The 24780-nt window shown below is 49.6% G+C and overlaps 9 protein-coding genes across 9 annotated transcripts; 2 read left to right on the top strand and 7 right to left on the bottom strand.

Moving 5' to 3' along the window:
- Nucleotides 1-298: 298 nt before the first annotated feature.
- Nucleotides 299-2481, bottom strand: BKA55DRAFT_664049 (uncharacterized protein; the record flags this gene model as incomplete). Its single annotated transcript, XM_046197683.1, has 2 exons — nt 299-2142; nt 2203-2481. 2 exons carry the CDS (start codon nt 2479-2481, stop codon nt 370-372), a joined length of 2052 nt encoding a protein of 683 aa, XP_046049606.1. The 3' UTR covers nt 299-369.
- Nucleotides 2482-5117: 2636 nt separating this feature from the next.
- BKA55DRAFT_539842 (uncharacterized protein) lies at nt 5118-6014 on the bottom strand (the record flags this gene model as incomplete). Its single annotated transcript, XM_046190194.1, has 2 exons — nt 5118-5909; nt 6000-6014. 2 exons carry the CDS (start codon nt 6012-6014, stop codon nt 5118-5120), a joined length of 807 nt encoding a protein of 268 aa, XP_046049605.1.
- A 1919-nt stretch (nt 6015-7933) lies between these two features.
- BKA55DRAFT_690514 (uncharacterized protein) lies at nt 7934-8943 on the bottom strand (the record flags this gene model as incomplete). Its single annotated transcript, XM_046199511.1, has 2 exons — nt 7934-8305; nt 8353-8943. The coding sequence occupies 2 exons, from the start codon at nt 8941-8943 to the stop codon at nt 7934-7936; spliced, it is 963 nt and encodes a 320-aa protein (XP_046049604.1).
- A 362-nt stretch (nt 8944-9305) lies between these two features.
- BKA55DRAFT_376874 (uncharacterized protein) lies at nt 9306-10846 on the top strand. Its single transcript, XM_046185925.1, has 4 exons — nt 9306-9994; nt 10041-10306; nt 10353-10391; nt 10456-10846. Exons 1-4 carry the CDS (start codon nt 9667-9669, stop codon nt 10759-10761), a joined length of 939 nt encoding a protein of 312 aa, XP_046049603.1. The 5' UTR covers nt 9306-9666; the 3' UTR covers nt 10762-10846.
- A 409-nt stretch (nt 10847-11255) lies between these two features.
- On the bottom strand, nt 11256-17106 carry BKA55DRAFT_376892 (PLU-1-like protein-domain-containing protein). Its single transcript, XM_046185926.1, has 6 exons — nt 16518-17106; nt 16391-16439; nt 15529-16341; nt 15272-15363; nt 12559-15227; nt 11256-12514 (listed from the first exon to the last, which is right to left on the bottom strand). Exons 1-6 carry the CDS (start codon nt 16932-16934, stop codon nt 11380-11382), a joined length of 5175 nt encoding a protein of 1724 aa, XP_046049602.1. The 5' UTR covers nt 16935-17106; the 3' UTR covers nt 11256-11379.
- A 1865-nt stretch (nt 17107-18971) lies between these two features.
- On the bottom strand, nt 18972-20081 carry BKA55DRAFT_644601 (uncharacterized protein; the record flags this gene model as incomplete). Its single annotated transcript, XM_046197187.1, has 3 exons — nt 19753-20081; nt 19551-19701; nt 18972-19499 (listed from the first exon to the last, which is right to left on the bottom strand). Exons 1-3 carry the CDS (start codon nt 19986-19988, stop codon nt 18972-18974), a joined length of 915 nt encoding a protein of 304 aa, XP_046049601.1. The 5' UTR covers nt 19989-20081.
- Nucleotides 20082-21835, bottom strand: BKA55DRAFT_569152 (uncharacterized protein). The gene is made up of 2 exons (XM_046192896.1): nt 21661-21835; nt 20082-21615 (listed from the first exon to the last, which is right to left on the bottom strand). The coding sequence occupies exons 1-2, from the start codon at nt 21751-21753 to the stop codon at nt 20203-20205; spliced, it is 1506 nt and encodes a 501-aa protein (XP_046049600.1). The 5' UTR covers nt 21754-21835; the 3' UTR covers nt 20082-20202.
- Nucleotides 21836-22050: 215 nt separating this feature from the next.
- Nucleotides 22051-23352, top strand: BKA55DRAFT_512330 (P-loop containing nucleoside triphosphate hydrolase protein; the record flags this gene model as incomplete). The annotated part of the gene is made up of 3 exons (XM_046187794.1): nt 22051-22159; nt 22209-23249; nt 23294-23352. The coding sequence occupies 3 exons, from the start codon at nt 22051-22053 to the stop codon at nt 23350-23352; spliced, it is 1209 nt and encodes a 402-aa protein (XP_046049599.1).
- An 826-nt stretch (nt 23353-24178) lies between these two features.
- Nucleotides 24179-24657, bottom strand: BKA55DRAFT_690508 (uncharacterized protein; the record flags this gene model as incomplete). The annotated part of the gene is made up of 2 exons (XM_046199510.1): nt 24179-24424; nt 24478-24657. The coding sequence occupies 2 exons, from the start codon at nt 24655-24657 to the stop codon at nt 24179-24181; spliced, it is 426 nt and encodes a 141-aa protein (XP_046049598.1).
- Nucleotides 24658-24780: the final 123 nt, after the last annotated feature.

Genomic DNA, 24780 nt, shown 5'->3' with positions numbered 1-24780 from the left:
GGAACCCAATGACTCTTGGAAAAGTACAATCACTTCTAAGTGCTACTGGTGTTTCGTATATCTTTTTATGTTGCCTCTCGAAGCGAAATCGCTACACTTCATATCAAGATCACAAGACCCCATGCTTCTCTGCATCTTTGGAGACGCCCTTCTGGAGTTCATATCCAGTTCGTGCCTCACTGTCTACGGCGCTTTGGGCCTGGGAATGATCTCAAGTCTAAAGGTGGCCTTCGCAATAAACTGCATATTGCACCACAACTTAACTTGACGATGAGCAAAGAGTACCAAAGTTATATAAAGCTAGGCTCTTTTCTACAGCTATGTGATGATCAAATAATGGCTCATTCTGCCTTCGTGAGCCTGACGAGGCTAAAAATTATTCTGCCAAAACTCATCTCTATTCTTCTCCTCCTTGATTGGCTTCTCCTCCCGAATCTTTTCCATTTTTTCTTTGACTTCCTCCCATACTCCAGAAGGAATCCAAGTCCAGTTGCAAACAGTGGTCCCTCCATTTGCCAAACGCTTCAAATGCGTATAAACACCAAAAACCTTGTTTTCTTGACCGAAAAGATAGTCCCAATCGATCACCGCAAGATTCAAATTGCATTCGAGAGGCCTCTTTGTGAAAAAGTCGTACAACCTCGGTAATTCCCCCTCTTTCAAATTCTTTTTGAATGTAAAAGTCACTTGGTGTGAATATGCTTGCAGAAGGTCTCGCGATATCTGTTTGTAATCTGCTTCATTCACAGATACCTGGACGGTGGCTAATTCCTCTACTACGATATTGTTCTTGCGTAAGACTTTGTTGAGGAGTTGATTGAATTCCGACAAACATGCAGAAGCAACTGCGAGAACTCGAATGCTACCATTAGCGATAGGGACAGTGGCCTCAGGGCACGCTCGTCCATCAACCATGTCCGCTAGGCCTTTCGCTGCCCATAGGGTGCTACGACGTACCCAGGCTTCGGCACCACATACCAGGGAGCATTGATTTAAACAGTCTCGGATTGCCTTCTTAGTCCCCGAGTCAAATCTCTGGACATGGAGCAGTTCCAGGAGTCCATTTCCCGCTGTTAAGATCGGGGCAAGATGTGCTTTTATCATGGTGATGAAGGGGGTCGAGCGCATGCTGAGGAAATGAGCGACACGCCAATCATAATTGACTACTGGCAGAAGAGCATAGAATGCCTCGGCGGTAGCCAATCTGGGTGGTAATTGGAGTGCCCCTTGCCCATCACTCGTAATTCCTTGGAAGAGCAAGCGATGACGAGTATGAAAGAAAACGCGGTCCTTCTGTTGAGTAATTCTGACTAAGTTCCAAACAGCTGAAGGCCACCCAGTAAACTCTGTAAGAGCAGCCATGAATCCTTCGGCGTGTTCATTTCGGATTTTCATTCGACGTTCTGTCGCGCGATGCCGCTTGAAGTGATCGAGGTACAGAACATTGCAATTATAACTCTCAACCCGGGAACGCCAAGAAAATTGCTGAAGCTCTTCCGAAGCTGAGACCCACAGAAAGGTATACAATAACTGATGAGAACGGCGATCGAAGATGACTCGACGGATCGTAGGACTCGCAAGAATGCTGACAGAATGGTAGAAGGGAAAGCTTTCTGCTATTCTTGAGTTTGCATCCACATGAAGCATTTCCCTTTTGGCTCCAGGCTGTCCTAACCTTGCTGGACTGAAACTACAGTTTCCTTTTGTGTTGGATGTTCCGATCCAAGGATCCCAGTGTGATGGCCTGGTGTTCCAATCATCCAGATCCTCAGCATCATGCATTGCGTCCCGAAAACGTAGGCATAGGTGCCCAAAGTCATGAGCAGGCGACACCGTAGCATACTTAAGCAGGTCTGGGGCCATCTTCTTGAGAAGCACAGGCTCTATTGGCTCGGGGTCAGATCTGCGGAACGAGAATTCGCAAAAATTGAGATTGTGGCTCTCGAACAGCTCTTTGGTGACTTGGTGGATGCATTCCCATGACATAGTTGCCACCTTTATATGCAAGCCACTTTCAGCAGTTGTTCTTGATGCGGCAAATGTTGTGATGACAGCCAATGCTAGGGCAAATTCCGCCGAATAGTCAGGGTCGGCATCGATGATAAAAAGTATTCGTTCTGAAGCTACGTAGGGTAATGAGACCTAATTTCCCTCCCGGTAGCGAGACTTGAGATACTTTATTGTTTGAAGATACGTCTCAACAATCAGCCTCCGCTTAGTTTGACATGTCTCAAGGTGAAGGTTTGGTGACAAAGAGTTTTGACCTTGGACCACCGCATTCTTCTTGAAGTCGGGAAGAACCTGCACAACTAAGGTATGGCCGCCATCCCGAATTCGAGGCGAATTGAGGATGTCCACTGGTATTCTGATCGCCTTTGCTGAAGCTGGAGGCCCTTGGATATGACCAAAGCTTAGGCGTTTGTCTGGGTTGGTGTCAAGGACCCATGTGATAAGCTCGTCGAGCTGCCAAGGGACGTTCATGATTATGGTAAAAGAGTAGAAAATTGCTGTACTTTGATATGAAGTGATGAGACCCTATTGATGTGGTTTGTTGTAAGATGGATAGAAGAGAGAATGTTGTTTGTTGGAAGTCTTCTCTGTGAGGTCAGTGTTGGAGGAAAGGCAAGTTTGCTTTGAGGGAAGTTGTAAATTACTTTGGGTGCTACCTTGAGGAAAGAACTTCCTACGAGATGATGGTATTACCCCCGGTTAAGTAGGGAGAATTGAACAAAAAGGTCCAGTCTTTCTGTTCACGTTTACTCAATTTGGTCACTTTCCTTGGTGTTTCTGTGGTCGGCAATAACCTCACATCTCAAATTACCTCAACCACAGCTGTACCGTCACCAAGCACAGCCGTACATTTGGCGACTCAATCGTGGCTTATCTTCGAAACATATCTCATTACTTTTTATTAGTGCCTTTCTACTACAAGTAAAGCTTCCGCGGATGAGTGACGTTGAATAGGATAGGTTGGGTGCACTGCCACCACCAATTATGGGACCAACTCGTTGGCGAGGCCGCGCGGCCATCTTAGCCCTCGGCAACATTTAAACTTCGAACCCTCCCGCGAAACCCTTGCGAGTGAGATTTCGAAAGCCTTTGGTTTGTTGGTCTTTTGGCTCTATACACCTTGATTCAACTCCATGGCTGTCACAATGGCGATGAACAGTCAGGCGAGTGCTTGTACTGTGATTGGACCTTGACTTACACGAACAGGTCACTCTTCAGCCCAATTTCGAACAATGGAACAACTGCACAAAGTCTTCCCAGCCTCTCATCATCTCCAACTCTTCAACAAAACAAGGCCAAGAAACTTTCATTCAACCTTGCGTACCCGGATGATAACCCGAAGCCACACCTTGAGACGATTAAGCTTATTTGAACCAAGCGAGTCCACCAATCATGCACAAAAATCTCACCCACGGAGTCTTGACCCCCTTGTCAACGCATGAGATGACGATCGTTACGGTGGCTTACAGGGTTTGGCACCCACTTTCTGGTCCCTGGCATGGTCTGAAGCTACGGTGACTGTCACTGGCCTGTACCGATTGGTATCACCCCCGACGTCATGAATTTGAAGCAAGTGCGGCTCATTCAAGATCACACATCATCACCGACTTTTCTATTTGGCTTCATCCTCTTCGATCCTCTTTCTTTCCTTGACACTTAGTCTCTCCTTCGTTTTAGAGAGACTCTGTCATTCAGATTGGCCCCCATTGTGGCAGGAACACGGTCGCGTGCCCACTTCCCGCTGTTTCTTGAACGTCCTTTCTCCTACTTGACTGGCCTCTCTGTCCAACTTCTCTTCTTCAACTTATTCCTCCTCTTCAATCTTCTCAACAGTTCTCACCTTGGTCTTCTACACCGACTCTGCGCCAAGCTTCACCTCAGCACAGAGCGCACCAGGGAACGCCCCTTTAGTTCACTTGCAGCTCCGCCCCTGCCAACCTCGACAGTTCCGCGGAAATCACACACACCAAAAACCACAGCAAACCACAGCAAACAACAGCAAACTCTACCATATCCCACTCGGCCGAGAGATTATCAATCCCTTCATATCTAATCTCATTTCCAAACCTCCAACAACCTTGCAGTTCTATGGGTCAATATGACGCCGGTGTGGATCAACAACTGGATCCCGGTTCTCTCGGCTTGGGAGGACTCCAATATCAGTGGTCGAGGAAAGAACTTCTCTGAAAGGGGTTTTCCCCTGCGAGACAAGTTGTTCACGCGGTGATGAGGTTTACACTTGAAGCAAGAAGATGATGTTGGTTTGACGTTTATTCGTTGTGGCTAATCGTTGCTTCTGTCTCGTGTTCGTCTCAACCACCAAGATGTTGAGAATCCTTTCTCCAACAACCTTCAAGAGACGCCCTCCAACTCGCGCGGCTAAACCATGTTCCCCGCCTACTTGGAGTCAACCGCCCTTGCAAGCTTATATCTCCACCTGGCGGCCTCCCATCTGAGCGACTAGAGACAGCCCTACTTATATCTGAGCATTTCACGCCCAGAGTTTGCCATGCCAGACAAGATTTCAACTTGGATCGCCAAGATGCACAGCGTCCCCCGGATGCGATCGATACCCTTGTTCTTGCTTTTCTCAACAATGGTCAACCTGAAACCAATTCTAATCTATCCCAACTCCAAAACTCGGTATCTGTCGTATCTCGCCAGCGACTTCTATCGTTAATCACGTATCGAAACTCTTCCAATGCGAGTATTCGGGGTCGGCATCTGCGGGATGACTGCAGTGCTTCCATTCCTTTCTATTTTCGGTTTTGATTCGGGATTGAGCACCATTGACATCAACTTGGTGCATCATCTGCTGTGGACGTTGAGGCTGAATCGAGTGTTCGTTAGCCTGTGTTCGTGTCGGGTAGTGCCTGACCATACGTACAACGAGATAAAGGCAAGGCTACTTTTTTGTGGTGTCGTTCAATCAACTCAACGCCTTCAAAAACTCCGTTCTCCTTCCGCTTCCTGGTATCTCTTTTTACGAATCTGCCGCCCTTCTCAGACTCCTCAACCATATTCCCTCGATGGACTGTGCTGTCAAATATGTACGATGGTACGGATACTCGATGTGCTGTATTCCAGCTGTATCCATTCTTCTGGCTTCACGGAGATGTCGAACTTATTCGACTAGGGGTTGTATGTGACGACGCTGGCGAGCTTTGCCCCAGTATTGACGGACTAGGCACACGAAGGCTATCGGCATTTGAATGCGTACGACGATGCTTATTTTTGTCAGGTTCTTGATGTACGCTCGCTGTCGCAAGAACTGAAAGTTTATCGAGGGGATTGGGGTCTGGCCTACCCTGACCGAGGACGAGAGCTGGTAGCGCTGGCAAAATGGGCGGTTGAGGTCGAGGCTGTAATAGTGGTTGTCGCTGTTCAACTGGCAAGGGAAGTGTTGGTCCACCGTGAAGACCAGCTTTTCGAGAGTCTCTTTTGATCCCTACGACTGCATCCACCACGTCTCGAGTACTCGTCTTCTCTGGCGCGATATGGGGAGCCGGTAACGTTGACCTTGGGGGTTCTGCTGAGTGTCCCCTTGATAGGGGTTGAAGGGGGACCTTGGGTGCTGCGGCGAGAAGTGGTTGACCAGATGTTGACCGTGATATCGTTGCCTTTGCGGCTTCTGAAGCTGGTTGATCTGGAAAGCTCTGCAAGAACTTTTCAACATCCTCATTAGTGATGCCGTGGTATCCCAGCAAGATTTTTAGGCGTGAGTTTTCGACAGCAACACTGCGAGCTGCTTGCTGCATCTCCAACGTCGCTTCAACACCTCGACGCTCATAGTCTTGAAGCTTCTTCTGAAGACCTTCGACATATTCCTTATGTCGCGCACGGGACCGTCGTTGGTTGTCACGAATACGGACAGCTGATGGATTGGTCGAGCCCTCCTTCTGCAGGGGAATGTGTCAGACAAAGTACATTGCAAAACAGGACGAACCCAACTGGCGACAAACACCAGCAAGATGATGATTAGAACTCACCTTTCCTCCTGTCATATTGGCAAATACAGTTCATCTGGATGCCGATCCAAAGTCTAAGCTACGTCAATGATGGCGGCGAAAGCCAGCCCATATGAGACTTGAGCTCTTCTTGATGTAGGTACCGTTTGACTCGCCAAGCAGGACGCGCGTTGAAGGCCGAGCACTGACTTCTTGGCGAAAGATCCATGTCCTGACGGTGCAGATCCAGCCGATGTCAAGGAACGCTAGCGCCAGTCATGTTTAAACATATTGAACCATGGCAACCCTATCACGACTTCGTGCATTACAGAATCGGACCTGTTGACTTTATTGGTTTTTTTCGTAAGGAGCTGCAAAGCTTATCACATCCAGAGTTCCGTGAAGCTCTTTACAATTTCAGCAATTCACAGCAACCACAACATCACGCACGACTCAAATTACAACTTCCCTATGAAACGTTGCTTACAGGCAGAAGCTGGTGGATACACTTGTCGAGTTTTCCGCCCTAACCTCCCTTGACTGAATAAGACCCGAGTCTTACAGGGAGCTACAGGGAGCTCTGTCTCTGATTGCGGGATGCCCAGAGGACTAGGCGCCCCATAATTTTCAACGCATTGCTGGGCTCGCAGCTGCTGCGCCACGGTCTTTCGGTCCAGCCGACCGCCAAGCCAGCCTCTCGGCTCCTCATTGCCGATTAAGCTGCGATGTTGACGATTTAAGGTGATGGAGGACAAGCTTGAGACCAATCTTCTTGGAGGAGAGACCACTGTTGCAGGGTCGGTGAGCTCAGGGACAGAATGTCGATTGATGAGTCTAGGCCCTGCAAGGTTTGCCAAGACCAGGTCTGAACCCGTTGGTCGTTGGAGTTGTCACTGAAGGATTCCCCTTCGTCGAAACGTATCTGTTGGGTTTACAAGCTGACCAGACGATGACATGGTGCTCTTGGCCATGCTGAACCGAGGCTGAATACATCATCAGCCTGACCAAGGAATTCTTACAAAGCTGTTGGAGTTTCCGCACTTGATAGACAAAACAAGCGGAGCCCACTGTCAGAGTGTCAAGGTCAAGAGTCGAGACCTCAGCAGCCAAGACTTGGCTCCAATTGACAAGACTATTCAACAGTTACAACTTGCACAAAGTGGCTGTGTACGTGCCGACTTTCCCATATGCCCCGCGGTCCCGCTTGGCAAGTCTCATGAGATATTACCGCCGGCCAAGTACGAGCGTTGTATTATCAGCGATCCAAGATGATTCCACCCACGGAAATTGCTCCCTATCAACAATAACACCCTGGCACTGAAAACCGAATGGCGTGCACTAAATCGAGCTTCTGCTTACAGCCAACATCCTTTTTCTGCTAGCTCCCCACACTCCCAACTCAGCCGGCAGTCCTATTTACCGGGTTTAGAGCGGCTAGTATACGAAGGTCTAAAAAGGTGAAGCACCTAGAAACACTTGAATGTCATTCGTGACTTCGTACAGAAGGTTTGTCAATCTGGATAAATTATGCCGTGCAAAGCTTTACTCGTTTCGTATGTGATTTGCGCAAGTCCCGATCAACCACGTGGAAATACATCAGCCCACCGGATCAATATGAGCAAATTTCGGTCTTTTACGAGTGACACGATACTTGTCACTTGTCAAGGGATAGTAATGGTCCGGGTCATTGTCATTTCCGATTAACGACTTTTCTTGGCTATGCCCATCTTCTTGATTTGGGTAGTATTGTACAAAGTTCTATTTCCTGTTTTGTTTCAGGATTTTTGGGGTATCATTATTTCGCTTGAAAGAATCTCCAGCTCCATCTCTGCCAAGTCAGGTCTATGTCACTGATCTGGACCATGTCTTGGCGATCATCCTTTGCAATCTCCTTTCCACTCATCGTGACTCGTTTTTTCCCTGCGTCGCAGTCTCCTTCAACCTTTTCATGGCAGCCGGCCTGCCTTTGTGGTAGCTTACTTGAAAAGTCGCTTTCCAGTACGGGTTGAAAAACGCTCAACACCATCGCCCTGCTGGGCATGCCAGAGCTGCTGCACGCCTACGCCACGGCTCTCTCCAGATACTCTGTAGCGGCGCCAGGCCTCGCGTAGATGATCAGGTCGTAGGGGGCCGCGCTTAAGATCGATCTCTTCCTCTGCTGCAGCAGGGTCGTCGTTTGTCGATGGGGGAGGCGTAGGCAGCTCGCTCTGCTTCTCTCCTGCGTGGATCCATTCGCCTTGGACGTTGCGGGCGGCTTCGATGAGCTCACCGGCGAAGAGCTTGGCGACGGCTTTGACGGCTGTACTTACGTTCTGCGGAACCGATTGAGAAACCGTAGCGTTGACAACCTGTAAACATCAGTATCAAGACTTGACTCCGTGTGAAGATGACATACTCGTTTGACGACACTATCAGCCAATTTAGCTGCACGCCAGAGCTCATACCGGTTATACTGCTGAGGATCAAAAGCCTCAACAAGCATAGCTCGCAGCCGAATCTCCTCCTGCTTCTGCTCCTGCGTTCTTGCAACGACATCCTCAAGCGCCATCTCAGCCTTCTCATCATCCTCATCGTCATCCTCCTTCTCACCACCCTGTCCGCTCACAGCAGTCGGAGCCCGTCCCCCAACAAGACTAGGCGTTTGTTCACGAGCATCATCTGGCTTGGCATTCTTCGCCTTGCGGCCGCGTTTCTTCTTCGGTGCTCCACTGGCTGTCGTGCTGACTGCACTGCCGCTCACGTGGGACTGGGCATCGACGGAGGGGGAGCGCGGGAATGGGGATCGTGCTTCGGGGGGGAAGGAGGTTTGGCGGAGAGGGTGAGCGGCAGAGCTGGTTGAGACGGAGGTTTGGGAGGGCTTGCGGCGCTTGAGGGGCGGCGCGGTGCCGTCGAGGGTTGATGAGCGCTTCTTGTTGGGGATTTGGGCGGGTGATGGATAGGGCGGTGACATTCCCGATGGAGAGGTTGCGTAGGGCGGAGAGGCCATGATGATAATCTCGAGATGTGACGGTTGATGGTGAAAGGGAGAGGTTCGAAATGAAAGGTGCTGTTACTAAGCAATGCGATGCAGCAACTGCGATGTGTCCCGAGAAGGCGTTAGTCAAAAAAAGATACGTATTTCGATATCGGCGTTTTCGCAAAGTCGTTTCGAGCTGTGTCTCTCTTCACGGCTTTCGGAGGATGATCCGGAGCACTGCACAACGCGTCTGCTATTCCGAACGGGACGGACGTGACGACTGAAATATCCAGTCACGTGAACACCCACATGATCGGATCCACGGCGCCAACGACCGTTTTGCTCTAACGTTCTTGTCCACTGAGACAATGCAATGCCTCTGCTAGGCCGTTGACGTCAAACAGCTGGGTTGCTGATAAGATAAAGCATCGCGTGGAAAAATAATTCCACTGCAGCGAAGTCATTCCCCGCGAATCCCGTGGGCCCCTCTAATTTTTTCGGCGTTTGGATCCGGTCATTGGCTTGGAGAGAGAGACATTTGGACCCTGACTCAATCAATTCGGTTTCCGTACTGTTTGGCTTTTGGGCTTTTGATTCTCGTCAATTATCGCCTGTTTTTCCTCTCTTGACTCATAAGATACCTAGTACTAGTACTTATTTCCCCTCTTTCTCCTCCATCATCATCTCTCAATTCTCTCAATTCTCTCAATTCCCTCTACTCTTGTGCCAAGTTTAGATACAGACATCGCCACCATGCCTACCTCCGAAGACGGAAAGAAAAGATCCCACGATGTCGCAAGCATCTCGGGCTCATCATCCAGCAGCGACGATTCTCGCAGACGCCGTCGCGAGCGCAAGGAGAAGAAGAGAAAGAACGGCGATGCTGTTGCTGTCAATGGCGCAAAGCCGAGTGCGTTCGCTCAGCGTCGCAATAGCTTGGCCAAAGCTTCGCGAGATCCCCGCGATGAACCCATCCCCAAGAAGCGTCGCGCTGCAGCTCAGAGCGTTCCTGAAGAAGGCGCTGTGGTGAAGACTAGATCTCCTAGTCCTGTCATTGACTTTGATGGGCTCAGTCGGCCCAGTACGTTACTCTTACCAGTGATGGTTACGCTTACTGACGGTGTTAGGTCGTGGGACGAGAGAGCGGAGGGAGGAGACGGAGGAGCAGCAGGCTGAGCGATTGGATCGTATGCGAGGTGCTGTGCGCACTCTGCTAGAGTGTGTTGGTGAAGATCCTGATCGCGAGGGTCTTCTCGACACTCCTTCGCGCTACGCAAAGGCGCTGCTCTTCCTGACCAAGGGATACCAGGTCAATGTTGAAGACATCGTGAACAATGCTCTGTTCAGAGAGGGACACAGTGAAATGGTTATCGTGAAGGACATTGAAGTTTTCGTAAGTTCTTCAACCCCCCAATTGCGAAATCTAGCTAACGATACAGTCTCTGTGCGAGCATCATCTCGTACCATTCACCGGCAAGGTTTGCGCTCCTCCTCCGAAATCGCATGCGAACAACAGCTGACTTTTTTTTTCCTTCCCCGCAGATGCATATCGGCTACATCCCCAACGAGACCGTCATCGGCCTTTCCAAGCTCCCCCGAATCGCAGAGATGTTCGCCCGCCGTCTACAGATCCAAGAACGCCTCACCAAAGAAGTCGCCCACGCCATCATGGAGATCCTCAAGCCCCAGGGCGTCGCTGTAGTCATGGAGTCGAGCCACTTGTGCATGGTGATGCGCGGTGTTGAAAAGACGACTACCAGCACCATCACGAGCTGTGTTCTTGGCTGCTTTGAGAAGAAGTCCAAGACGCGCAATGAGTTCCTCAACCTTATTGGTATTAACCGATAGAGTAAACCGGTCGGAGGTTTGAGCCGAAGCAATCTTCAACATGCTTATGATGGAAACGATAAGCCTATGAAGAACATTCACCATGTATAGGAAGGGTACATGCCATGAGACATGCACCAAGTACCATCACCATTGATTTATCTGCATTTACGGCGTTTACGGTTCAGGTTCAGGATAGGTTCTCCTTCGAAGGGCGGTTTTGGGACAAAAGTAAGAAAGAGGCCATGTCTTCAACAAATTCGGTCGGGTCCAAGTTGTCATCAAATTTTCTAGGAAAACAGGCGGTTAGAGCGTTTATTAGCCATTGTCCCATTAGATGTCCGGGCTCAACGCCCTGGAGAAAATTAACCATGTTAGAGCTTTTTGAATGAAATCATCTCATTAATAACGTAACCTAGCCGCCTATTGTTTATGTAACATAACCTGGTCTGAAAACCAGTACAACCTCATGTGTTTGTGGTATTCTCTGAATCGCCATCTCAGACGCCCTTTTACGCATCTCGTACAAACAAAATTGTCTCAACACCAAATTGCATAACCGACCGACCTGACTCCTTTTCCTTCTTGGTATTTTTAAACCGACGAGAACGCCCTCACCCCTTGTCATCCCCTACAAACTCACTCCCCGTCTAGAAGAGCGTCCATCCCATTTCTCTCCTTTTCCAAGGACGCTGTGGTCATGGTGACATCTCCCCCAGCATCGATCTTTTTCTCATCATCTTCGTCTTGGTTCGTCATCTCCTTGAACATCTGATCCACTTTACCCTCTTCCTGCTTGATCATTTCCTCGTCCATGGTATTAGATACGCGTCTCTCAATAGACCCACGTCCAGTTCCCCAAACATTTGGTCCCCACATAGCCTCGGCTTGTTTTCTCCCCAGTTCGGTTCTCGCAAGAATCTCCAATGCTTTGTTCTTCTCAGCATCGGTGTGGAAGTTAAGACCATCGTCATGACCTTGAAGAATTCTGTCCTCCAAAGACATTGATGAGTTGTCAACAACCAGTTGCGGGCCGCCAACTCCCAGGGGTCCAGCATGCATACCATTGCCCAGGCTGACCGAATTGTTCCTGGAATGGCCTGAGGACTGTGACTCTCGGCGCTCTCCATGGCTGTTAGGACTGCCAGCTTCACCGGACCGTGGGTAATATCCCGACCCTCCATACCCAGCTCCTATTCCGCCCATAGAATGCGAGGCCGCCGCCGCTGCGGCTTCTGCGTTGGCTGCTTTCCTCCGCAGACTATTCGCCTTTCCCCGGGCATGCTCCGGCAGGTCATCGGGGTTGTCAACGCCGTACTCGACCAGCATCTTCTGTAGTTTTGTCGGTCGAGGTTTTCGTGTGCTTCGAGACTGCTCCTGGATCGGTGGAGCCTCTGGGGCCACAGGACACCATTTATGAAGTTCTTGACGGAAGAAATTGGTCTCATATGTCAGTAAAACCTCCGCCCCTTCAATCTTGCGCAGATAAAATCGTTGGGTCTCTGCCTCAGCTTCCGTAGACAATAACGGATTGCAAAAGTTGGTAATATGGTTTCGGAAATTCTGTGCGTTATCGATGATTTTGTTGAGAACTTCCTCTTCCTCAGGCTGAAAGGGTAATGTCGCCATTTCTTCGGCGAGGGCCAACAGCTCCTCCAGCTTCGGTCGCGACGCATCTCGGGGAATCTTCATGCGCCAGTCACAGATCGGACATGTATACTTGTCGTCCTCTTTGACCTTGCCGCGGGCAATCTTGAGACATTTGTAGTGATACCTAGCTGTGTTAGCAGTGTGTATGACATTATCGTGACAACTTACCATTCGTGGCACATTTCGCACTCTATCATCATTCCCGCCTCAATCCTTCTGCAGATACAGAAGACTTGTCGGGATCGACTGTCGTCCCATTTGCTAGATCCTTGCTCAGGGCTAACCTCTCTGGAAACGGGCTCTCCAGGCATTCGAGGCGTGTCGTGTTCGATGTCGAAGCAATCCATGTTGCGCTCTAGTACGTACTCAAGATGACTCTTGAGGATGTGCAATGGGGCGTTGGATTTACCGAAGAGTTTCTTCCCTTTTCGCATCCAGTCCTCATGACGCTTGCGTTCGTTTTCGAGTTCGAGAGTTCCATCTGGTTTTGAGTTAAGGTCTTCCAATCTCTTCTGGATCTCTACGACTTCCGAATACTTAGGTCGGTCATGCAAATCGGGGAGCCGGCACCGTTCTAGCAAGGAAACAATCTGGCGTTGCGCTTCGCGTTGTTTGTGAAGGATTTGATCAACTGCGTTCAGAGTCTCCTGCGACACGGGAAGCACGTTGATCTGCACCTGACGAGATAGTGCTTCGAGCTGCGGGTAGTGAACAAACTCAGCAACGATTAGTTCTTTGGCCTTCTTCTCCCACTGCTGTCCAGCGTGCATCTGGTCGCGATAGTAGGTCAAATGATCGTTATAGGATGGAATGCCAAGCTTGCTTCCTTCTTCGATAAGATCCTGTACCTCTTGGAGAGTCATGTAAACTCCCCGGTTGGTAAAGGCTTTCTCATTCCATTCTGACTGCTCCAGCACCTTCAACAATTGGTCAACCTCAGGGATGTCCACATTAAAGCCGCGTCCTTCTTCGAGGAGTTCCTTGACCGTCTTCTGTGACAAGGTGGAGGTGTTCCTCAAAGCCTGGGCCGCAGTGGTCTGGAATTGTTTGACTGCCTCGGCGCGCTCTTGAAGCTGGAAAATCTCTGGGCAGTCGAAACCAATGTGCTCCGCCTCATCCAGAAGTCGATAGATGTTTGAGACATTCCGAGATTCTCTCTCTTTTTGGTCTTGCTCAGAGTTGCCGATAGACTTTCGCATGCTTGATTGCCAGGCTTTGTCATTCTTGTGTCGGTTCTGCTGCTTCCTCACAATGAAGTTCGTTGCCTCTCCCACCCAATCATTGCATCGGTTGACGAAATCCTGTAGTACTGGAAAAGATGGGAGAGGGTAAGGAATGCGCTCGCCTTCGTGGAGGAGCGCACGTAGTGATTTGAGCGATGGCCTTGCCTCTTCTTCAAGCAGTTTCTCGTACTTTTCCTCCCACAATTCAGGAGTCTGTGCTTTCTCCATCACCTTGCGGTAGATGGCATCCATGTCGTCGTCCGCTTTTCTGAAATAAAGTATGTGTCCTTCACCTTGGAATCGCGCTTGCTCGGGCAAATCACAGCAAGCGTGGTAGCCTGCGTGAAGCAAGCAAAGAACCTTGCCCGACTGGAGGCACTTGAAGCGCGAGAGATACGAGAAAGCCTTACAGTAACTGCAGCACTGCTCGTCTTCGTCTTGGACATCTTCGTCTTCTATCTTCAGTGTCAAAGAACATGTATCTTCGCTGCCTCCTTCAATTTTACAGTGATGAGATGCGGTTTCGAGGTGTCTTGCGACAAATTGTTCCCTTTGATGCAACTCTCGCTTGTGTATGCGATCGAGGGCGGGTGCTAGCCATTTCGCGGTCTGGATGGTCAGGCCTGTCGCAGTACTTTCCGCAGCAGTCCAGAGAAGCTCGTCGTGAGAAAAGCACGGTTGCCTTCGGAAGAGTTGCAATCGCTCAACACCAGCAAGTCCGAAAGGTTCCCAATCATGTGGCGCAAAGTTGACAGCCTCGTTGAAGTTGAACCCATGGTTGAATCCAGCGTGGTAGGCCTGCGGGAATGTAATGACGAGCTGGCCAGCTCTCTGGTCTAGAGCGTATACACGAACTCCAGCCTTCTTCAATTGTTCGGGAGTCAATAGTGTGACCAACTGGAATAGGAGATCCGGTTGTGTCTCGAATAGTTCGGGGACGGCTTCCTTCATGGCGTTCTCGAACTTTTCAGCGTCCTCGCCTGGAATACCATACCAAGTCTTGGTTGCGCCAAGGTGCTGGTAGTTGGCAGAGTAGGCATAGTGATCCTCGTTGTGCCAACAAAATGTCGAAAAGATCATACCAACATAGACCCAGGGAACTGTCATGCCAGAGATATCGGATTTGATATGTCTGAATAGACTCTCAGGGTGGAATGGAAGAACATTGAGGTTCCAGGGATCAGTCGCATACGGGTTTTGAGGATGTCGTTCTGCCGTCGGAAAGCCTGAGCCGTGAGTCGTGCAATGGATATCAGCTCCGTACTCAACCTCAACCGTCTCTTCCAGGTCGGCAACCAATCTCCAAAACTCAGTCTCAACATCCTCCTCCGTAACAGGTCGATGACAGTTGAGCTCGTGGTCGAATGGCATCTTTTTCTCAAAGTAACCCTGCTTGAAGTCGTTTGCCTTTTGCTGGAACTGCTTTAGCGAGTAAAGACCTCCCTCCTCGAATCCGAACTGGCCATCTCCAACCAGACATCGTGCGCAGTTCCATTCGTTATCCGGCTTTCGTTTCAAAGGTGGGTCGAGGCATGCTGGGTGGTAGGAATGGTCGCAAGACTCGCAAATCAGTAGAGACCCAGTATCTTCACCACTTCCACAAGTTTCGCATTTCTACAAAGTCAGTAAACCCCCCCTTGACGACCGATTCGACTTACCTCGCCTGGTGGTGGTGGCTCTTCTCGCGGAATCCTTGGCACTGAAGGACGGAATGGCGTCATGTGCGATCCAGCCACAGTGGGGACAGCATCTACGACGGAAATGTTAGCCCATGATCATGGAACCAATGAAAAGCGGGATCGGTCATCGCAACTAAAATCCCTGCGTATGGTACTGAAGTCGGAAAAGGAAATGCTCTGCGTTGCGACAACGTGGATTGACAGCAGGGAAGAGGAATCCAATAGTCATCACTAACCTTTCTTAAGTCGCTTGCTGCGACGGCTGCTAGCCGCTTCAGGGTCCTCGTTGTCATTGTCCTTTCTGGCTGATTCAGATGAGCTTTCGCAGCTGAGCTGACGCTTCAATGTTGTTTCTTTTAGACCGGAGGCCCGATTGTCTGGAGTATTCTTTGCTGAAGAGGCAGGGCTGTCAAATCGCTTGGGGTCAGGAGTGAAGCTTTTTGGCTCACTGGTCACACTGCGATTGACACTCGTAAAGCCAGAATTCAAGGGAGTAAACCCGCCCGAGTTGACTGCTGTAAATCCGCCAGATGTTGGAGCTTGAGAGGGTATGGCATCGGGCATGGGCGTGTCGCCATCCGTTTCACTCTTCACTCCAATGATGTTGGCCTGGAGTGCGTCGGAAGCATTGCGCGCTGGGGAATCACCTCGGATGCTGAGAGGCGTGTTGACATTTGATCGCTTAACTGGAGTTTGCGCAGGACTCGGGGTCAATGGTCCACCATACTCTTGCTCCAGCTGTTGGTGAACTCCAGGTTTCGCGAGTCGGAGGTACTCCTCGTACGGACAAAGCCATCGTTGGTAAGAGTTTTTGAGTGACGTCGAAAGAGAGGACATGATCTTCCCACTGTAGCCCAAATCACGACCAATTTCTGCCCATTTCTTATGCTTGCAAACCTTTTCAAAGCCGCCCCGCGACTCGACTGCTTTCTTTAATCTATAAAGATCAAGCGGTTTCTTGTCCACGTACGGTAAGCGATGTAGATTGGTGCCATGTTGCTTGTGAAATTTTGAAAGGCCATCAAGATAAGTAAGGTTGGCACGTGTACCTGCAACATGTGAGCCGAGTGCAATCATGTCAGAATGAGTAACACATACTCCCTTCCACTGAGTTCAACTCTTGTTTTCGGGTTCTAAAATGGAATTTCTAAATAATTAGCACGAGTCATCGACAGCTATCGCAAGTGATAGCTTGAACGCGCTGGGAATGCGCCGATTGTCGCACCTCGGTGTCAATGGCAAAGTCTGGATTCCAAGAATCTGGTGGAATAATCTTGCAGATGCCAAAGTTCTTTGCTTCAGGTGTGATTTTCCGTAGGTATTCGAAAGGATCTTTCCACTCTTCTTCCGTTGGGCAGTACGTGGGTGCCTCTTGAAGACCGTGTGGACGGCTCTGCTTGATGACTGGTTCCCTGACTGCGGTGGGCTGTCCACGACGTTCGACGGAGGTAAGATCCAGCGGAGCACTCGTGAGTGAGCTGAGAGGTGTCTGTGGATTGATCGGGTGGTATCCGTTGGAATTCACTTTGGGTTTCGGTTTCGATGAGGAGCCAGCGGGAGCACTGGGTGAGCTTCGCGTGCTTGCATTCGTGCTATGGGTGGCTGCAGGAGCCGCGGCGCCAACAGTTGGCACTGATACCATGGTGGGAGCGGACGACAATGCGTTGAATTGACGACTAATAAGGAAGAACGGATTGGGATCGGTCGAGCGTTACGATTACGCGGCGTAAATCGACTTCATACTCGGGCAGGCCGTATCGTCAATAATTCACCAGCATCGCAGGCTACGAGGTCTCAATCGCGATGAGAAACCAGGGTGTATGAATGGTGACTAGAAAGGCGATGGATAGGCGAGCTTCGCACCTGGACTACAAGGTTAGTGGTGAGTTGTACTTGATTGAACTCATGGAAGGGAGTACGAGGAAGTATCTCCAACTAACACGGGATATACTCACGAGTAAGTCAATATAAAAAAGGTCGGCTGTGCAAAACACACAGAAGTTATCGTGACTTTCGAATCGAGTACCCGAATTCGATGTTCTTAGTGGTAATGGTTGAAAGAACCAGTTAACCACTCTGTTAGGGACAGTTGATGCTGAATGAAAGAATTAAGAGTGAGGAAGGACCGGAGGGTGAAGGGTGTGAGTGGGAACGGAAGTTAGGAAGGTGGGAATGGGTCGAGGGAATCCCAGATCTTGGAGGCGCGAGCGACGAAGGACGGACGGTACCTAGACACACAAAGGGAACCAGAAGGGACAAGGGACGAGGGTGTGAAGGGAAGGAAGCCCAGGCCAGGGTGCGGCAGGAGGTTCCTGGTAAGTGCACGCCAAAGACTAAAGTGGACTGGACGGCAGGTAGGTACCTCTATTTAGCACGATTCTGGCGCCAGGCACAAGTACCCGCCGCCTTGTCAGTCACTGACTGTACGGAGGAAGGGCCGGTGGGTTCGGACCAGCAAGTACAAGAATTGCAGTAGATTTTCTGGACAACTTCAACTCTAAAATGCTCATCGTATCATTCTTGTTGTATTTCCGAGTATCTCGCGTTCCAACGATGCTTTTTATCACCAATTAAGTCTTTGTTGGCTGTTTCAGCGCTCAAAAACGCCGTCCTGATACAGGGCCCCGAAAACTCATGTGGCGGACCCACTAGCGACGACATCCGGCCGGTGCCCCCATTACCGAGAATCACATCGTCAATGTCCACAAAAGTAGCATGTCGAGAACAAAGAAGATACCAGTTTGAAAGAGGACGCCCTTTGTCGGCGCGTGGTCGCTGTCGCATCTATGCCTGGTCGAACTTTAACCAACACGTCTACGACCCTCCACTCAGACTTCAGGGAGAATGCCACAGCCTTATGAGGCATATTGGTATCCATTGAGCATCGCCAGCTTGTGACCCGACACATTCAGCATCAAAATCACGCTCAATGCGAAGGCAAGAAGTCTGACAGACAAGAAAATATTTATCTTACGGCCACGTCGTCATGAAGAAGGAGGTATCCGAATGCGGCAGGGCATGGTGGCATTGAAACCAGTCACGCGCTGACTGGCATCATCATATTCCTTGTCCAGTTGTGTGGCTGCCTTTTGTCCCGCTCAATAGCGATGGCATGCCCCTAAAAGTCTGACGGCCACAGAGACAAAAGGCGGGCCCAGAAAAAATCCAATCTGATATCGAACTCTCAATGAACAGGGGTTAGTTAATAATGGACCGCTTACGAGCCAATCACGATGAGATGACGTTCAGCACAAACGCCGGGGTCCTGGTCAGCATTTGCGTGGGGAACCGGGGCACACGATGGATTTGGGTGAGGCTTCAAAACAGAATGCCTTGAGCAAGAAGACTTAGGACCTCGATCCTAGATGATAAAAAGACTCAGGTAAATTAGCAAGAGTTCGAGGCTTTGGGGAATTCATTTTTCCATCCTGCGTCAAGGTCCCAAGTTTTCTTGCTTCCCGAGGTGATGCTTCAAAAAAGAATGGCAGCAACACTTTATTTCGCTGGCTTGAACTTACTCTGCACTACCATCATGGCGACTTGCTGTCAAGCTTTGGTCAGCGATTCATCCATCAGAAGCATACTCACAACATCCGAGACATTTAACAGATAACAATTTAACGAAATGCAGAGCGGGTATCTTCCTATTTAACGCCAAAAGCAAAAAGTCAAGCCATCCTCAAATATCCTCCTCAGCTTCAGCTTCAGCTTCAGCCGCAATCTGCTTCTTCGTTCGCCGTTTCTTCTTGAGTAATTTCGCAACCTCCTTCGGTCCTCTCACGCGCAGAGTCAGTTCCTTCATCATGTCGCTCCAGTTTATCTTGCCGCCACAGCTTGGGCATGTGCATGACAAGGGAAGCAATGTCTCCTTGGGTTCATCCTTGAGGGCGTGCTTTGACCAACAGTCGAGATGACCCATGGCTTCACATCCGTCGTGAGGACACATTGGTTGTAATCCTTTTCCTGACTCTAGTGCTTCGTGACAATGGATACAATTCCCTTCTCGTTCAAACTTCACAACGTTGTGTGCCTTCTCGACGTATGGCTTTATAGGAGCATAATCCAGTGGCAGAGCGTGAATACCCCAGGACTCGACAGATTTAGTCCCGTTCGACCCTTCATCTGGAGAATAGTCTTCAGTGATCTTGATACCCTCTCGTGGTGTTGTCTCCTTATACTTGAGCCAATTATCCCAAGCTTTTTTGGACTCCGTTGCAAAGAAGTGCAGGGTAAGTGGCCAGCGTGCAAAACTCGACACACCAACAAGCAAATGAAGATTCGATACCACAGATCTCAGACTGTGGATTGGCTTCCGGGACTTTCGCTGTCCTTTTTTCCTAGGCGCCCTTGTCGTTATGCGCTCCTCGGTTGATATATGTGTCGTTAAATGAGGATTCGTTAGAGCCCATCTGTGAAAACTCAGTCAGCCAGAAACCTCACACATCATGATTTTGACTGACTCAAATTTCAGAGCAGCAATTGAACTGGGGAATCCTGTTATAAGTATAATAACCTCCCATGGTCGTAGTGTGTCTTTTGCAGTTCGCACTGCACCGCCACGAGCTATGCCATTGTGCTGATTTAGACGTCTTGGAGGATGGGGTGTTGAGCCGATGTAGATTGATGCATGGCGCTTTGTTGAACGGAGCACGTATACGGCGTAAAGGGCTGGTATAGGTCTTGAGAGCTGTGACATGATTGCGGATGACGGGATTGATGGTGATGTTTACTTGGTGTGAGCGTGAGTTGGAGGGGCGATGGAGTCATGACTAATCAAGTCATGATGCCTTGACCCCTTTCACCATCACCAATATTCACAAGAAATGAGACAAGCCATCATGATCGCATCAAACTCCATGAATTATTTGTGAGACTCCTGTTTCTGATTTTACCATACAATACAAATACATCTACAACAATCCCTGCTTCTGCAAATCCAAGTAAACCTTCTCAGGCATGACATTGCCCTCACCATCCTCCATCTGGACTACACTTCCCTCATCAACCGTCGTGCGCTTCTTCTCCTTCTGAATCTTCTCCCACAGCTGAAGCGCCTCCTCAATGCCGGTGATATCGCGGAATAACGTCGTATTGGTGATGCCCAGACACTTAAGACCGTAAATATGTCGCGCTTCATTAAAGTGCTTGTCGAAGGCTCGTCGACCCATGTAGACAAAGTTTCCGCAGATCTCGCAGGGGAATTCGACACCCAGTCCGTGAAGGCGGTACAGCCAGAAGGGAATTGGCTTGCCGTCCCATGCGAGGGGGAGTTTGAGGGGGTTGTAGATTCGTTCCTCGCCGTCTTCATCTTCGCCCTCGCCGTCGTCTTGGGCTTCTTGGGGTGTGTCCTCGGCGTTGAAGAGGTTCTCGAGTTCTTGGGCGCGCTCGCGTTCGGTCATGCCTTGCTTGCGCTCGACGTTGACTCTGGTGTCGCTTCGCTCGGTGCTCATGGCGCTGGTGAGGCGCTTAACTCTGTACTCTCGCTCTGCGACGGCACGCTCTTTTAGTCGTGTCGCTGATACGGTTCCGTTTGCGCCGTTGGCTGGCGAATCTTGCTCCTGTCGTTGTTTTCGCTGCTCGGCTGCCTTGATGTGTTTTCGTCCTGTCAGATGGTTCTTGTAGACGTTTTCGTTCTTGAACTCTTTTTGACAATCTTCGCACCATACAGCTTCTGCTGTGCTGGTCTCCTTTGCTGTGGCGTTCGTTGAATGTGAGTCCTTCTCCCAGCCCTGAATCTCATCCTTGTCCCATGCCGTCTCGAACTCTTGATCAAACGACGCAAGCACCTTGTCCACGTTTTCCAGCGGTCGTGTTCGTCGCATAAAACTCTCGAGGTACTCTGCTAGTTGTCCAACATACTTGAAGTACTGATCCGTCAATTTGTTGGCTCGCGTAACACCGCCATGTCCTGGGGCAAAGTTGTCAAAATTCTCGAGATATTGCAAATATGTGAGTCGTCGAACATTGGGGAGGTTGAGGTAGGCTTCGTGGCAGATGTTGAGATCGAAGAATCGTCCATAAGCTTCCTCTCCGGAGAACAACGAGTCAACGATAGATGGTAGCGGTTCTCCATCTGATCTCCTGATCTGATATCGTTGCTCCGAGTTTTCTGCTTGCTCGTATGGGTATCTTTCGTGATGTTCACGAACACTTTTGAGCTGCTTGTAGAATTCCGCGAATGGGTCGCCTGTACCGATCTGCTGAATTTCTTGCGATCGGACACCGTTTTCGTCTTTGTAAATGTCGAGGAGGTTTTTCGACTGGACTTGAATCTGGTCTAATAATTGAGAAATCTCATGATCTCTGTTGAGGCGATCACGGATCTTAAGAGTCAGTGGGCGAGTCATCAAGCGTTTCAAGCTACTCACATGTCTAGGCTCATCGCGAATGCGATCAGCGATACCTTGTTCGAGACGCTCTAGATCCTCATGGATATAGCGCTGTTCTTCGAGAACGAGCATTCTTGCGAAAATGTACTGCAAAAGCTCTCGCGGGTATCACAAATGAAAATACAATGATCTTCAACTGAGTGAAGATGATAAGTTGAGCTTGGTGCTCAAAAAATTACGGAGCCTGTCGCGAGTTTCAGTGGCGTTCAGGCGCGCAATTACCGACCGAAGAATATCCGGCGCGCGCTCCGTGTTACGTCTTTGCTCTAAAAGTTGCAGACCAAAACTTTGACCCCAGAAAAAGCCCCAACTTCATCGCGAAAGCGTATTTCTTTATCTTACAAAAAATCATCAACAACAGACGAAATCATGGCTGAAAGCGCTGGGGGAATTGACCGAAAGGCTGATGAGAGGATGGAATTTTCCACCTCCAAGGAGGTTACGGTCCATCCTACTTTCGAATCGATGTCGCTGAAGGGTATGTCGCAAGCAAGGCTCGTTTTGTGAATGTAGCTAATGTTTTGCAGAGAACTTGCTTCGTGGAATTTACGCTTACGGATACGAGTCGCCTTCTGCTGTTCAGTCTCGAGCTATTGTTCAGGTCTGCAAGGGTCGCGACACTATTGCTCAGGCGCAGTCTGGTACCGGAAAGACAGCTACCTTTTCCATCAGTATGCTGCAGGTCATCGATACCGCGGTGCGAGAGACACAGGCTTTGGTTCTGTCACCGACACGAGAATTGGCTACTCAGATTCAGTCCGTTGTCATGGCGCTGGGCGACTACATGAACGTGCAATGTCACGCTTGTATTGGAGGCACAAACGTTGGAGAGGATATTCGCAAGCTCGACTATGGTCAACACATTGTCTCAGGTACCCCGGGCCGTGTGGCCGATATGATTCGACGACGACACTTGCGCACCAGACATATCAAGATGTTGGTCCTCGATGAGGCCGATGAGCTTCTCAACAAGGGATTCCGCGAGCAGATCTACGATGTTTACCGATACCTCCCTCCTGCCACTCAAGTCGTGGTCGTCAGTGCCACTCTCCCATACGACGTTCTCGACATGACGACCAAATTCATGACCGATCCCGTTCGCATTCTCGTCAAGCGTGACGAACTGACTCTCGAAGGTCTCAAGCAGTACTTCATCGCCGTCGAGAAGGAGGACTGGAAATTCGACACCCTATGCGATCTCTACGACACCCTCACCATCACGCAAGCCGTCATCTTCTGCAACACCCGACGCAAGGTCGACTGGCTCACCGACAAGATGCGAGAGGCAAACTTTACAGTCAGCAGCATGCACGGCGACATGCCTCAGAAGGAACGTGACAGCATCATGCAGGATTTCCGACAGGGTAACAGCCGTGTTCTCATCTCGACTGATGTGTGGGCTCGTGGTATCGATGTTCAGCAGGTCAGTTTAGTTATCAACTACGACCTTCCCAGCAACCGTGAGAACTACATCCACCGCATCGGTCGAAGTGGTCGGTTTGGTCGCAAGGGTGTTGCTATCAACTTTGTTACTACCGAAGATGTGCGCATCCTGAGAGACATTGAGTGTAAGTTCTGTCGCTCCTGGTCATGAATGAAGCTGACTTTTAAGTGTACTACTCTACCCAGATCGACGAGATGCCCATGAACGTTGCCGACCTTATTGCATAAGCAGAGCGTCAGTAACTCCGTGACAAATGCATTCAATCAGGAAGAAAGAACCCGCGTCGAATACGTGGTGAAGAGCGTGGAGGAAGGGGGCCGTGTACTATGCTTAGTAGGTTGCCGATCTCACATATCCTCTGAACACAACTAACTCAACCAGATTCAAAGTGCAGCAGAGAATCAGATTGTCAAAATGAAAAGAAAGAAGGGGGCATCAAAAGGACCCTGAACTTTTGGGACATGCAGTCAAACAAAAGAATTCCAAAAATTAAAACAGAACAAATGATCCCGTCTTATCAGTCTTGTCGCCCGAAGTTTCCTAATTCGTATAAGCACCATCTTTGACGTGTGTGGGCCGAGATGATGATCCTGGTCAATGCCGAAGCCCAATTTTAACGTCCATGCTTTTTGTGTTATCCCGATCAAGACGATGAAGTTGTTTCTTTTACGTGATGGATTGCTTTTTGGTGATCATCGTGAGATCTTCCCCACGGGGTAAAGAGATTGCAACATCGAGTTTCATTGTGCTGGTTGTCTCTTGAGGTTGATATACAGCACAGTACGCTGGCTTGACGTTCATTTTAGCTACAGTATGTATAAGCCCTGTGGACTCGACTGTACCAAGCTGCACTCAGCCTCAACTATGCTGTTCTTCGGCCAACTCAGGCTTCAGAGAAGCACATACTAAGGCACCAACATTTCTGGTCAAAAACATTTCCTAATCCTTACATAAATTGACACTGCGTTACAAATGCCAATGATTCTCGGGCCGGAAATACGAACTTCTGCATAGCTTCTCCAACACATGTCACTGGATCTTGTGGTACCAGGCCTACTCATACTTGCTTGAACCCTCCCACCAAAGCTCCTCTTCCGTCTTGCGAGGCGGAAGAATATTCTCAGGTAGAATGATCAGAAATGGCGTATTTTCTTCATCCCTACCCCATCTCCACTCCCTCTCAGCATTCTTCGCATCGATCCATGCCTGCGCCGCTGCATTATCGTACTCTAGATAGACCTCGTCGAATTTGGCTTGGGCTTTACCGAATGCATGGTAGGCTCTAGTGAATGCAGGGCTCTATTGGTAGGGGGGTCAGTGGTAGCTCAGCATGGTTTGTGATAGTATCTTACTCTTCTTACGAGCCATTCGATGAAGGGTGTACCGGGGTCAGCTTCGTTGTACTTTTGCTTGGCTTCGTTTTTGGCTTGTTGTGCAGCTTTGGCTGTGTCAAGCCAGTTCTTTCGCGCTTCTTCGTACTGTTCTTGTCCAACTACTGTGTTTGCGTCTTGGTGATTCTGACTGTCAGCCATGGTGTTTAATAAGGTGTGAAGAGTAGATCAATAGATGTAATCATTGGCAAATGCTGAGAAGCTCAACTCTGGGGTAACGAATACAGCGTCATCTTATAGACAGAGCTCTTCGAGTAAAGTTCA

This window comes from Fusarium redolens, assembly GCF_020744475.1.
Source record: "Fusarium redolens strain MPI-CAGE-AT-0023 chromosome Unknown BKA55scaffold_8, whole genome shotgun sequence".
Taxonomy (NCBI): Eukaryota; Fungi; Ascomycota; class Sordariomycetes; order Hypocreales; family Nectriaceae; genus Fusarium; species Fusarium redolens.
Note: the sequence above shows the minus strand (reverse complement) of the source record. Positions and strands in the feature narration are given on the sequence as shown.